The 12,474-nt window shown below is 47.8% G+C and overlaps 1 protein-coding gene across 10 annotated transcripts in view; it reads right to left on the bottom strand.

The window, feature by feature from the left end:
* The window catches only part of SLC41A3 (solute carrier family 41 member 3), a 71,904-nt gene that overhangs the window by 13,866 nt on the left and 45,564 nt on the right, over nucleotides 1-12,474 (bottom strand). For all 10 annotated transcript variants that reach the window (XR_003796705.1, XR_003796703.1, XR_003796704.1 and 7 more), the window contains one exon: nucleotides 853-924. Coding sequence is in view for 6 of the 10 variants with exons in the window: in XM_029242674.1 (XP_029098507.1) it covers nucleotides 853-924 (72 nt within the window). In the remaining 4 variants the exon portion in view is untranslated. The remainder of the gene's footprint in view (nucleotides 1-852; nucleotides 925-12,474) is intronic.

Below are 12,474 nucleotides of genomic sequence, written 5' to 3' on the forward strand. Positions count from 1 at the left end.
GCCGGGTCTGAGGAGAGACCCCACCGGGTGACGGGGAGGGGAAAGGACATCCCAGGAGGGGAGGGGGCCGGGCCCACCCCTGGACAAGGGGGCCAGCAAAGGGGCTCCAGGGGGAGGAGGCCCCATGAGCTCGAGGGTTAGAAAAGGCCAGGCAGGGGCCGTGCAGAAGCGCAGTGGAGCCCAGGTGCCTGGACGGGGAGGCCAGGGCAGCGGGGCTGGGCTCCAGGTGGCCCAGGGGAGGGTCCTCAGAGTGGCCGGATGTAAGGGTGAGGGACACAGGCAGGCTGAGGGCTGTTGGGTTTCTAGCCGGGTCAGACGGGAGTGTCGCTCACTGGGCACGCGAATCCCACCCGATGAGCCACACAGCAGCCCATCTTACAGATGAGGCCCCTGAGCTGGGCCACCCCAGAGCGAGCTTCCAGCCCAAAGCAGACGGAGTCTGGGACTTCAAAGAGGGGTGTAAGGAGGGCAGGCGACGGGGCCGGATCTGGGGACACTGCTCTGGAGATGCCCAGTGGAGAGGTGCAAACGGACTCCAGAGCCCAGGTGAGAAGTCAAGGCCCCTCCTGAGTCTGTGTGTCCTGCCCAGGGCAGCCTGCTGGTCAGTGATGGTCTCACCTGCACGCCAGTGTGACCTGGGCCCAGTTCTCGGTGTGGCCACAGCCTGCCCCGGCCAGAGGAGCCCAGGAGGCTCTGGATACAAACGCTTCCGTCCAGATCCAGGCCCAGCCTACTGCTGCCTCAGGCTTCCTGGCTCCGTGAGACACCCCCCTCCGCCCCGCGGCCCCACAGTTAGGAGGAGACACAAGTTTGCGACGCGCATGAAACATAAGGGACAAAGGCGAGGGTCACCTGGATGAGGGCGAGGTTACTGCTGATGACTCGGTGCTGCTCCCGGGGGCCATCGATCTGCCCAGTGTTGGCCTAGGATGGAAAGAAGGGCAAAGGGTGAGTCGGGCGGCAGCGCCGAAGCCAGGCCCGCCCTTCTTGGAGAGGGTCTCAGGACAGGCCAACAAATGCCCCCTCACTGCTGCCAGAGCCAACTGTCCTGCCAGCTTCCAAAACGGTGACTCGGGGCTGGAGAGGTGGGGACACAGGCCCAGCTCTTCCCCTCACAGGTGTGCGATCACACATACACGTGCACACGTGGGCACGCATGTCACCAAGAACCTCAGCCGTTGACCATCCGGCCGGTCCATGAGGGGTGCCGGGCTCCCCCCACCCTGCCATCCCTCCTCCCCGCCCACGAGTCGCAGCTCACGTGACCAGCAGCCACGCACCCACCTTGGCAAAGTATCCTGCTTAAGAAACGTATGTAAGGCCCTCTTCTCTTGGGATAAAAAGGCGAGATCGGAAATGCAGCTTTCTCCTTTAAAAGGGGTAGCTGCTCCTAACGTCACAGCCTTTGCCAGCAAAATTCAGGATGTAGATAAGAAAAGGTTTCAAAGCAAATGTATTTTCTTGGCTCCTATTGCACTGAGTTCACTACGTTACTGAACTCTGAGGAAAACACATAATTCTCTTTTTTACTTTATTTTTTGGCTGCGCCGTGCGGCTTGCAGGACCTTCGTTTCCTGACCAGGGATCGAACCCAGGCTCCCTGCAGTGGAAGCGTGGAGTCCCAACCACTGGACGGCCAGGGAAGCCCCCAGAATACTTTTCTTTGTACAAGTAAGGGGAGGCTTCTTGTCTTTGGGCGCCTGGGACACATCAGGTCACCACTGTGGAGCCCCAGTCAGCTCTGGCTTCATCCAGATGGCCTGACACCTGCCTCGGGTGTCCTCCCAGGAACTGGGGCACAGGTGGAGCAGAGCTGCGAGGGACCCACCGAGGCCACACCCGCTCCGCCCGCCCCGCCGCGGCCCAGAGATGCCGGTGCCCGTGTGTTGGTTCCTGTCAGTCAACCAATTGCAATGTATCAAGGTAGTCAGAGGGCTGGTCAACCAACTGCAACGTACCAAGGTAGTCAGAGGGCTGGTGCTGGCCCACGACCCCCAGTACAAATCAGAAAGGGAGTCCTTCCTCAAGAAGCCTCATTTCCACCGGCTGGGAAGCGTGTAAAACACGTGCACAAGTCTAGAACCCGTACAACCCACGAAGCGGCATGGAGGTGCCTCCTGGCGCCAGAGGCCCGAGACCAAGTCCAGGCTGAGCAGCAGAGGGAGCGGAGGAGAGGGTGCCTGGAGATCCCACAGGGACGAAGGCGGGGAGAGCCGGGGGGAAGCAGCTGCGGGTGTCAGGGAATTAGGCCAGGGGACGGCAGCGGGGCCGACGGGCACTGGATTCCCGTCCAGACACCGGGGAGCATGGGTTTCGTTTGAGTTATCCCCGTGGAGGCTGAAATCGGCCAGGATGGTGGCGGGAACTGGTGTGCAGATGAAGCCCCTCAGAAGGTCCATCATCCAGGGCCGTGGGGGACGGAGCCGCGAAGGAGGGAAGGAACAGGGCCGGCCAGGAGGGTGAACCTCGGGCAGGGGCCCTCAGGCATGGGGGGTCAGGTCTCCATCAAGATACAGGGACATTTCTTTCCCCTAGAACGACGGTCCTGGAGAGGTCAGGCTAGGAGCTAGAGGCACAAGGCCAGCCCTGGCACAGGCTGGGGCCTTTCAAGACTCCAAGGCAAAGGAGTGGGAAGCTGGAGCGTCTCTAGACCAACCCAGATTCATCTCAGCAGAAGCAGCCCGCAGGCCCTTCCTAAGCGTGTGTTTGGATCACACTCAAACATCTTCAGCCTCTCTTAATCTCACGAGCCCTTACAGCTGCATCAACACACCTCCCTGCCCTGCGGTTCTGGCTGCAGCTCGGCCACTCGGCCTCTCCTTCAGCGACAGGCCCAGCTGTGGGAACCACCCCTCCTCCCGTCCCTCAGGTGAGGACGACTGCCTGCCGCTACCCGGCCTGGGGAGCCTTGCCACCCACAAGCTTGCCGGTGGACCCCTCCTTAATTCTGCTCAGCTCCTGTCCCTGCACCTCCTGTTTGCTGCCAGGTCCTGACTTGCCCAGCGAGTTAGAGCTTCACAAGGTCATCTGGCCCATTCACAACAAAAAACACTTACTGGATTAACAAAGAGGACTGACCCTTGCTGTCCTCCTCCTTCCTCAAACTGGAGGGTAGGGAATGACAACCTTCTAACTTTTTATTTCTAAATAAATGTAGACTTTTTTTTTGCAAGAGTTCCAAAGTCAGCGCAGAGAGTTTCCCATATACCAGTCGCCCAGTTTCTACTGACCGTAACACCTTATAGCCGGGGTCCCCAGCCCCTGGGCCGCACAGCACGAGGTGAGCGGCGGGCCACCGAGCAAAGCTTCATCTGCCACTCCCCGTCGCTCACATACCACCTGAGCCACCCCCCCCCCACCCCTGGCCGTGGAAAAATCGTCTTCCGCGAAACCGGTCCCTGGTGCCAAAAAGGCTGGGGACCACTGTGTTATAGAACCACAGGACAGTCATCAAACTAAGACGTTAACACTGGCTCAACACCACCAACTAGGTGACGGGATGTATTTGCACATCCCGGCTTTCCCACCACTGTCCTTTCTCTGTTCCAGGAAGTAAGTCCGGATCCCCCACTGGCTCCTTGGTCTCCTCCAGGCAGTGATGGGTTCTCACCTTCCCTCGTCTTTCTCACCTTGACACCTCAAGGAGCGCTGCTCAGGCATTCTGCAGAAGGTCCCTCAGCGTGGGCTTGTCTGGTGCCTCCGCATGACTAAACCGAGGGTGCGGGTTCGGAGGGAAAAGGCTGCCGAGGGGAGGTGCCGTCTCCGTGTGTGGAATCCGAGGCGAGTGACACCACGCGGCCGATCACAGGCGCCCTGACCTCGGCTGAGATGCGTCTGCCGGGATTCTGCCCTGCAGACTCGCTGTTTTCCCTTCCCTGCACGCTATCAGCTAGAAGCCCCTCATCAGGTCGGCCCTGTGCTCCAGGGGAGGGGATTAAGCGGCTGCTCCTCCGTGGAAGCAGATCGAAGCTTTGGGGACACTTTCTGCAACTACCAGAGCGATTCACAATTCCTGGGGGAGATATCTGAAGCTATGCACACGTCCTGTTTCTCCTGCAAGTTCCACCTGGTGCTACTGCAGTGTCAGCGCCTCTAGGTCCTCTTACGGATGGAGCCAGGAAATGTACGTGTATGCACCCTAACCCCGCTGTGCACACACGCAAATTTAGTTTCGTCTCCCTCTGTACGTCCTAAACAAACGTGAGTTTACAAGGATATCTCTGACTCCAATCTAGCATCACAGGGCTCATCATGGCAGTGAGCAGACAGCCTTCAGACACACAATGGAAACAAGAAGAGGCTTCTACAGTATAACACAAATTCAGAGGAAATCCTTGGGCATAGAGAGCAGGGGAGTTAGGTGGACAGAGGACCCACGCCCAGAAATGACGGCAGGACATGTTTCCTGCCCAGGAAGGAGGCCCCGGGGACAACGGGCACCTCGGACAGGTGGCGACTTGGCTTCAACAAGAGGCGCCTCTCCTCTCGCCTGACCAGCTTGTGCCGACGATGGGATGCGTGGCTGAGCAGAAGCAGCGAGGGTGTGTGCTGGGGTCACAAGCAGGGAAGTGTCCAGAGTGGCCATAGTAAGAGGGACACAGACCAGTGAGACCAGTGAGTGGCTTGTACCTCCAGGGAACACACTGTGACGCCCCCCAGCCATCAGGGGGTCACCTGCTCTACAGAAGGAGATCCACCGACTAGGAGGAAACCCAAATAGAGGATGCTCGAGTGACCAAGAATCCCTGTCTCCTGAAGGCCACAGTCATGCCAGACTCAGCAGACTCCACAAATGGAGGCAAAAGCCTAAGGAAACAATCAAACAGAAGCCAAGTAAGACTCTAGGACAGCTAAACCAGGGGGTGACAGCTAAACCAGGGGGTGGCAGAGTCCGGTGCCTTCGCACAGGGAGAGACCGTCTGGGGTTCTAGAAAGCACAGACTCGGTCTCTGAATGTAAAGTAAAACACGGAGACAAGCAGGACTCCTCACAATGACCTCAGGAGCACAGAGCTTGAGAGCAAGATTAAGAGGAAACGAGTGAAATGAAAAATCAAGCGCAGGTGTTTTCCCAGAATGAAGCACAACCAGACAGAGATGGAAAAAGGCAGATCCAGAAGCTGCATGTGGATACGTTAAAGTTGGAGAGACGGTGGGAATGTGAATGCGTATCAGAATATAAGAAATCACAAAAAATAGGATTTTCATAGAGCTGAAGACAGACATACGTCTTTAGATTGAAAAATCTAACATGTATATAAGGTAAGGAAAAACAGTCCATGCCAGAAATACCGCGGTGAAATTTCAGAACATGGATGATAAAAAAAAAATGCAAAAGAAGTTCAGATAGGGGGACTTCCCTGGCCGTCCAGTGGTTAGGACTCTGCATGTGCACTGCAGGGGGCACGGGTTTGATCCCTGGTTGGGGAACTAAGATCCCACAAGCCGCACGACACACAGCCCCCCGCCAAAAAAAAGTTCAGATAGAAAGATAAAATCAACAGACTACCTACAAGAAATGAGACTCAAAGAGACACGAGGCCACCATTAGCAACACTGGGTACAGAGGACACGCCAAGCCTGTCTCAGTTGAGGGAACATACCTGTGAACACTGCCTCGCTATCCGGACAGGCTGGGGTCAGCTGTGAGGATAAAGGCCCCGTCACACTTGGGAGTCCAGACAGTTCACCTGCCAGGACCCTCCCCTGAAGCAGGTCCTGGACGACACATGCAAACCAAACGAAAGATACATTTAAAAGGAAGCTGGTGGGGAGTGACAACAGCCAGAGGGCGGACAGGGAAGCCCAGCCCGTGCTCCTTGGAGGAAACACAGGATGAACCACACAGACTGAGCACAGCAGCTCTGTGGGAGGGTTAGAAGCCAGGCCAGGCCCTGCAGCAGCCAAGGAGAAGCCTCACCCACGATGGGAGGAAAGGTCGTTGTTGCCCTTGCCCCTCCCCTGGCACAGCCCCGAGGAGACAGGAGGCAGCCGTCCAGCCCCTGGGCCTCCCTTGGGACAGAGGGAAAGAATGGACTTGTCTGTGACCTTCTGGCTGGTCTAAGGGCTCCCAAGAGACGGGCTTCTCGATCACCCGACTCACAGATCAGACCAGAAGCTAGCATAGTTTATGTATCAGGTCAGGACAACAGATTTAAAGTCCGGAAAGAAAAAAAAAACCTGTCAACAAGTAATTCTGGCAAAAACTGTCCTTTGAAAATGAGGGGGGATTTAAGACATTTCTAGATAAATAAAAGCTGACAGAGTTCATTACCACTAGGCCTGCCCTATGGTCAATGTTAAAGGGAGTTGATGAAAGGATGATCAAAAGTCAAATATATATATTGAAAAATATAAAGTTCTCCAGTAAAAGCAAACACACAGCCAAATATAAAAACCTGTGTATTGTAATTTTGGTTCCTAACTCCACTTTTATGCCTTTGTAGGATTTAAAAAACAAAAGCATAAAAATAATTAAAATCTATATTACTGAGTACAAAGTATATAAAATGTAATTCAGGATTAATTAAAATCTATATTACTGGGCTTCCCTGGTGGCGCAGTGGTTGAGAGTCCACCTGCAGGTGCAGGGGACACGGGTTCGTGCCCCGGTCCGGGAAGATCCCACATGCCGCGGAGCGGCTGGGCCTGTGAGCCGTGGCCGCTGAGCCTGTGCGTCCGGAGCCTGTGCTCCGCAACGGGAGAGGCCACGACAGTGAGAGGCCCGCGTACCGCAAAAAAACAACAAACAAACAAACAAACAAACAACTATATTACTGAGTACACAGTATATAAAATGCAATTCATGATATCAATAATATAAACGGGGTAGAGCTTTAAAGGAATAGAATTTTTGACTAATTTAAGTTGGTAGCAGTTTAAAATAGATTATTATAACATTAGGATCTTATACGGATTCCCCAAGGTACCCACAAAGAAAACATCTACAAAGAAAACATCTACAGGACATACACAAGAAAAATGAGAAGTGAGTCAAGACCTATCACTACAAAAAATTAACTCATCAAAAAAAAAAAAAAAAAAAGAACTCATCAAAAAGACAGAAAGGGAGAAAATGAGAGGGAGAAAAGCTATGAGACATACAGAAAACAAATACCAAAACGGCAATAATTAGTCTTTGCCTATCACTAATTACTTTAAATGTAAATAAACTTCCCAATCGAAAAACATAAATGGGTAGAGTAAATTTTTAAATATACAAGATCCAACTACATGCTGTCTACAGGAGGGTAACTTTAGATCTAACGACACACATGGATTGAAAGAGAAAAGGTGGAAAAAAGATATTCCTTACAAATAGCAACCAAACAAGAGGAAGGATGACTGTACTAATATCAGACAAAATAGATACTAAGTAAAAAACTGATCCAAGAAACAAAGGACATTATATACTGATAAGAAGACTGTGTATATTGATAAAATATATATTGATTATACATTGACAAAACCACCAGGAACACGTAACAGTTATAAACATACATAGACCAACCATCAGAACTCCTAAATATAGGAAGCAAACGTTGACAGAATTGAAAGGAGAAGTAGATAGCTCTGCAATAACAGGAGAAGACTTCAATTCTCCACTTTCAATAATGGATAGGACAACCAGACAGAAGATTATGAAGGAAACAGAGGACTTGAACATGTCTATAGACAAACTGAACCTAACAAACAGATACATGATACTCTACCCAACAACAGCAGAATACATAGCTTTCTTAAGGGCACCTGGAACATTCGTTGAAAAAGAAGAAAAATCTCAAATCAACAACCTAATTTTACAACTAGAAAAGAACAAACTAAACCCAAACGCTATGAGAATAAAAGAAATAATAAATATTAGGCCACCACCAAAAAAATCTACAAACAATAAATGGTTGAGAGGGTGTATAGAGAAGGGAGCCCTCCTGCACTGTTGGTGGAAATGTAAATTGGTGCAGCCACTGTGGAGAACAATATGGAGATTCCTTAAAAAACTAAAAATAGAACTACCGTATGACCCAGCAATCCCACTACTGGGCATATACCCAGAGAAAACCATAATTCAAAAAGAGTCACGTACCACAGTGTTCATTGCAGCACAACTTACAATAGCCAAGACATGGAAGCAACCTAAATGCCCGTCGACAGACGAATGGATAAAGAGGATGTGGTACATACAAACAATGGAATATCAGCCATGAAAAATAACGAAATAATGCCATGTGTAGCAACATGGATGGACCTAGAGACTGTCATACTAAGTGAAGTAAGTCACACAGAGAAAGACAAATATCACATGATATCGCTTATATGTAGAATCTAAAGGAATGGTACAAGTGAACCTATTTATAAAACAGAACTTCAGTCACAGATGTAGAAAACAAACTTGTGGTTACCAGGTGAGAAAAGGGAGGGGAGGGATCAGTTGGGAGACTGGGATTGACATATACACACTACTGTATATAGAACAGGTAACTAATAAGACTGCTAAACAGCACAGGGGGCTCTACTCTGTGCTCTGTAACGACCTACATAGGAATAGAACCTAAAAGAGTGGGTAACGTGTATGAATAACTGACTCCCTTTGCTGTACAGCAGAAGCTAACACTGTAAATCACCTACACTCCAATAAAAAATAGAGGAAAAAATAAATATTAGGGATAACTAGAAAATAGAAAAACAATGGAGAAAATCAACAAATGCTGTTTCTTCAAAAAGATCAACAAAATGATCAAACCTTAAGCTAGACTGATTAAGGGAAAAAAGAAAAGACGCACATAACTAAAAGAACTGAGAAGACATTATTACTCAATTTACAGAAATAAAAAGTATTATCAGAGGGTACTTTAATGATTATATGCCAACAAATTGGACAACCTAGACGAAAAGGATAAATTCCTAGAAATACACAACTGACCAAGTCTAAATCATGAAGAAATAGAAGCTCTGAACACACCCATAAATAGTAAGGAGATTGAATTGGTAATCAAAAACCTCTCAATAAAGAAAAGCCCAGGACCAGATGGCTCTGCTGGTGAATTTTACCAAACATTTAAAGAAGAATTAACGTCAATCCTCCTCAAACTCTTCCAAAGCAATTGCAGAGGAGGCAACATTTCCAAACTCATTCTATGAGGACAGATTTACACTGATACCAAAGCCACACAAAGACACTACAAGAAAACCACTGAGTAATATCCCTTATGAATATTGACACAAAAATCCTCAATAAAATACTAGCAATACTAGAATTCAAGAGCACATTAAAATTACTGTACACCATGACCAAAAGAGATTTATTCCTGGAATGCAAGGCTAGTTCATATGAAAACTGATCAATGCAGCATACTCTATCAACAAAATGAAGGAAAATAAACCATGCCATCATCTCAGTGATGCAGAAAAAGCATGTGACACAATTCAACTTTCCATAATAAAAACATTCAACAAACTAGGAATAGAAGGAAACTACCCCAATATAATAAAAGCTATATATCAAAAGCCCACAACTAACATAACACTCATGGTGAAATACTGAAATTTTTCCTCTAAGATCAAGTAAAACAAGGATACCCACTTTCACCACTTTTATTCAACACAGTCCTGGAAGTCTTAACCAGAGAAATTAGGCAAGAAGAAGAAATAAAAGACATTCAAATTGGAGAGAAAAGAAGTAAGAGTATCTCTACTCACAGATGACAGGACCTTATATGTAGAAAACCCTAAAGACTGCACAAAAACTGAACTAATAAAGCGATCCATCAGTCACAGAATATAAAATCAACAACAGAAACAAAAAACACCCACTTGTGTGTCTCTTTACTAACAATGAACAATCTGAAGAAAAAATTAAACAATTTAACTTTCATTTACTGTAACATCAAAAAGAAAAAAACACTTAGGAATTAACTTGACAAAGAAGGTGAAAGACTTGTATGCTCAAAATGTCACTGAAAGAAATTTTGAAAGACACCAATAAATGGAAAGATATCCTATGTTCATGGATTGGAAAACAATATTGTTAAGATGTCAATATTACCAAAAGCAATCCACAGGTTTAATGCAATCCCTATCAAAAACCCAATGGCAAAAATAGAAAAAATTCATTTAAAAATTCATATGGAGTCTCAAGAGACCCCCCCCCCCAAAGCCAAAACAATCTTAAAAAAACAAACCAGGTTGGAAAAGACAAGATGGTGGAGTAGAAGACCTTGAGCTCCCCTCCTCCCATGAGCACACCAAAAGCACAACTAACTGTTGAACAACCGTCAATAAAAAAGACTGAAACATTACCAAAAAAGATATTCTACATCCAAAGACAAAGAAAAAATCACAATGAGACAGTAGGAGGGGCATACTTGCAATCTAATCAAATCGCATACCCCCCAGGGTGGGTGACCCACTGACTGGAGAATAATTACATCACAGAAGTTCTCCCATGGGAGTGAGAGTTCTGAGCCCCACATCAGGCTCCCCAGCGTGGGGATCTGGCATTGGGAGGAGGAGCCCCCAGAGCATTTGGCTTTGAAGGCCAGCAGGTCTGAATCTCAAGAACTCCACAGGACTTGGGGAAACAAAGACTCCATGCTTGGAGGGTGCACACAAAGTCCCTTGAGCACCAGGTCGCAGCACAAAAGCAATGACTCCAAAGGAGCCTGGGCTAGGCCTACCTGCTGGTCTTGGAGGGTCTCTTGGGCAGCTGTGGCTCTCTCCTGGGACATAAAAGCTGGTGGTTAACATATCCAGGAGTATGCATCTGGAGGCTGATATCTTGCTTGGGACGTTAGCACCAAGACCTGGCCCCACCCAACAGCCTGTAGGCCCCAATGCTGGGACGCCTCAGGCCAAACAACCAACAGGCAGAACACAGCCCCACCCATCAGCAGACAGGCTGCCTAAACACTTTCTGAACCCACAGCCACCTCTAGACATGCCCCTTGACATGGCCCTGCCCACCAGAAAGCCTGTACCAGCCTCTAGACCAGGATTACCAACTAGGGGGCAGACACCAGAAGGAAGGAAACTACGATCCTGAAGCCCACAGAAGTGAGTCTGAAAATACAGGTCAGAACCTACCCTGGGACTAGCTTGTCCCTGGCCCTTGGGTGACGAGAGGGGAGAGCACTGCTGGGACACAGAGAACATCCCCTACAGAGGCCACTTCTCCAAGGATGAGGAATGTAACTAAGCTACTACATACATAAAAATACAAATAGAAATTTAAACAAAATGACATGGCAAAGCAATATGTTTCAGACGAAGGAACAAGATAAAACCCCAGAAGAACTACTAAGTGAAGTGGAGATGGGCAATCTACTCAAGAAAGAGTTCTGAGTAATGATCATAAAGATGATCCAAGAACACAGGGAAAGAATGGAGGCACTGACTGAGAAGTTACAAGAAGTTTTTAAGAAAGAATTAGAAAAAATAAAGAACCAGAGTTGAAGAGTACAATAAATGAAATGAAAAATACACTAGAAGGAATCAAGAGCAGAATAAATGAGGCAGAAGAATGGTTAAGTGAGCTGGAAGATAGAGTGGTGGAAATCACTGTCTCAGAACGTAATAAAGAAAAAAGAATGAAAAGAAACAGGGACAGTTTAAGAGGCCTCCGGGACAACGTCAAATGCACCAACATTCGAGTTATAGGGGTTCCAGCAGAAGATGAGAGAGAGAAAGGGCCTGAGGAGATATTTGAAGAGATAATAGCTTAAAATTTCTCTAACATGGGAAAGGAAACAGTCACCCAAGTCCAGGAAGCACGGAGTACCATACAGGATCAACCCAAGTAAGAACATGCCAAGACATATAGTAATCAAACTGACGAAAATTAAAGAGAAAGAGAAAATATTAAAGGCAATAAGGGAAAAGCAACAAATAACAAAGGAACCCCCAAAAGGTTATCAGCAGATTTTCAGCAGAAACTCCGCAGGCCAGAAAGGAGTTGCACGATATCTTTAAAGTGATGAAAGGGAAAAACCTACAACCAAGAATACTCCATCCAGCAAGGGTCTTATTCAGATTCAATGGAGAAATAAAAGCTTTACAGACAAGCAAAAGCTAAAAGAATTCACCACCACCAAACCAGCTTTACAACAAATGCTGAAGGAACTTCTTTAAGCAGAAAAGAAAAGGCCACAACTAGAAACAAGAAAATCACGAATGGAAAAGCTCACTGGTAAAGGGAAACAGAGAGTGAAAGTAGGAAATCATCCACACACAAGTAGATATCTAAACCAAAATCATGAGAGGAGAAAAGTATAAATGCAGGATATCAGAAATGCATTGGAAACGAACATATCAGCAACTTAAAACAATCATGTATATATATAGACTGCTATAGTAAAATCTCATGGTAACCGCAAACCAAAAATCTACAACAGATATACACACAAATAAGAATGACTCCAAGACAGACTGGTGATCTCTTAGAATAATAGGTGTCAGTGGCCCCTTGTTCCAAAGGTGCCAA

The sequence above is a fragment of the Monodon monoceros genome, unplaced genomic scaffold (genome assembly GCF_005190385.1).
Source record: "Monodon monoceros isolate NGI ecotype Baffin Bay Population unplaced genomic scaffold, NGI_Narwhal_1 Super_Scaffold_3, whole genome shotgun sequence".
NCBI lineage: Eukaryota > Metazoa > Chordata > Mammalia > Artiodactyla > Monodontidae > Monodon > Monodon monoceros.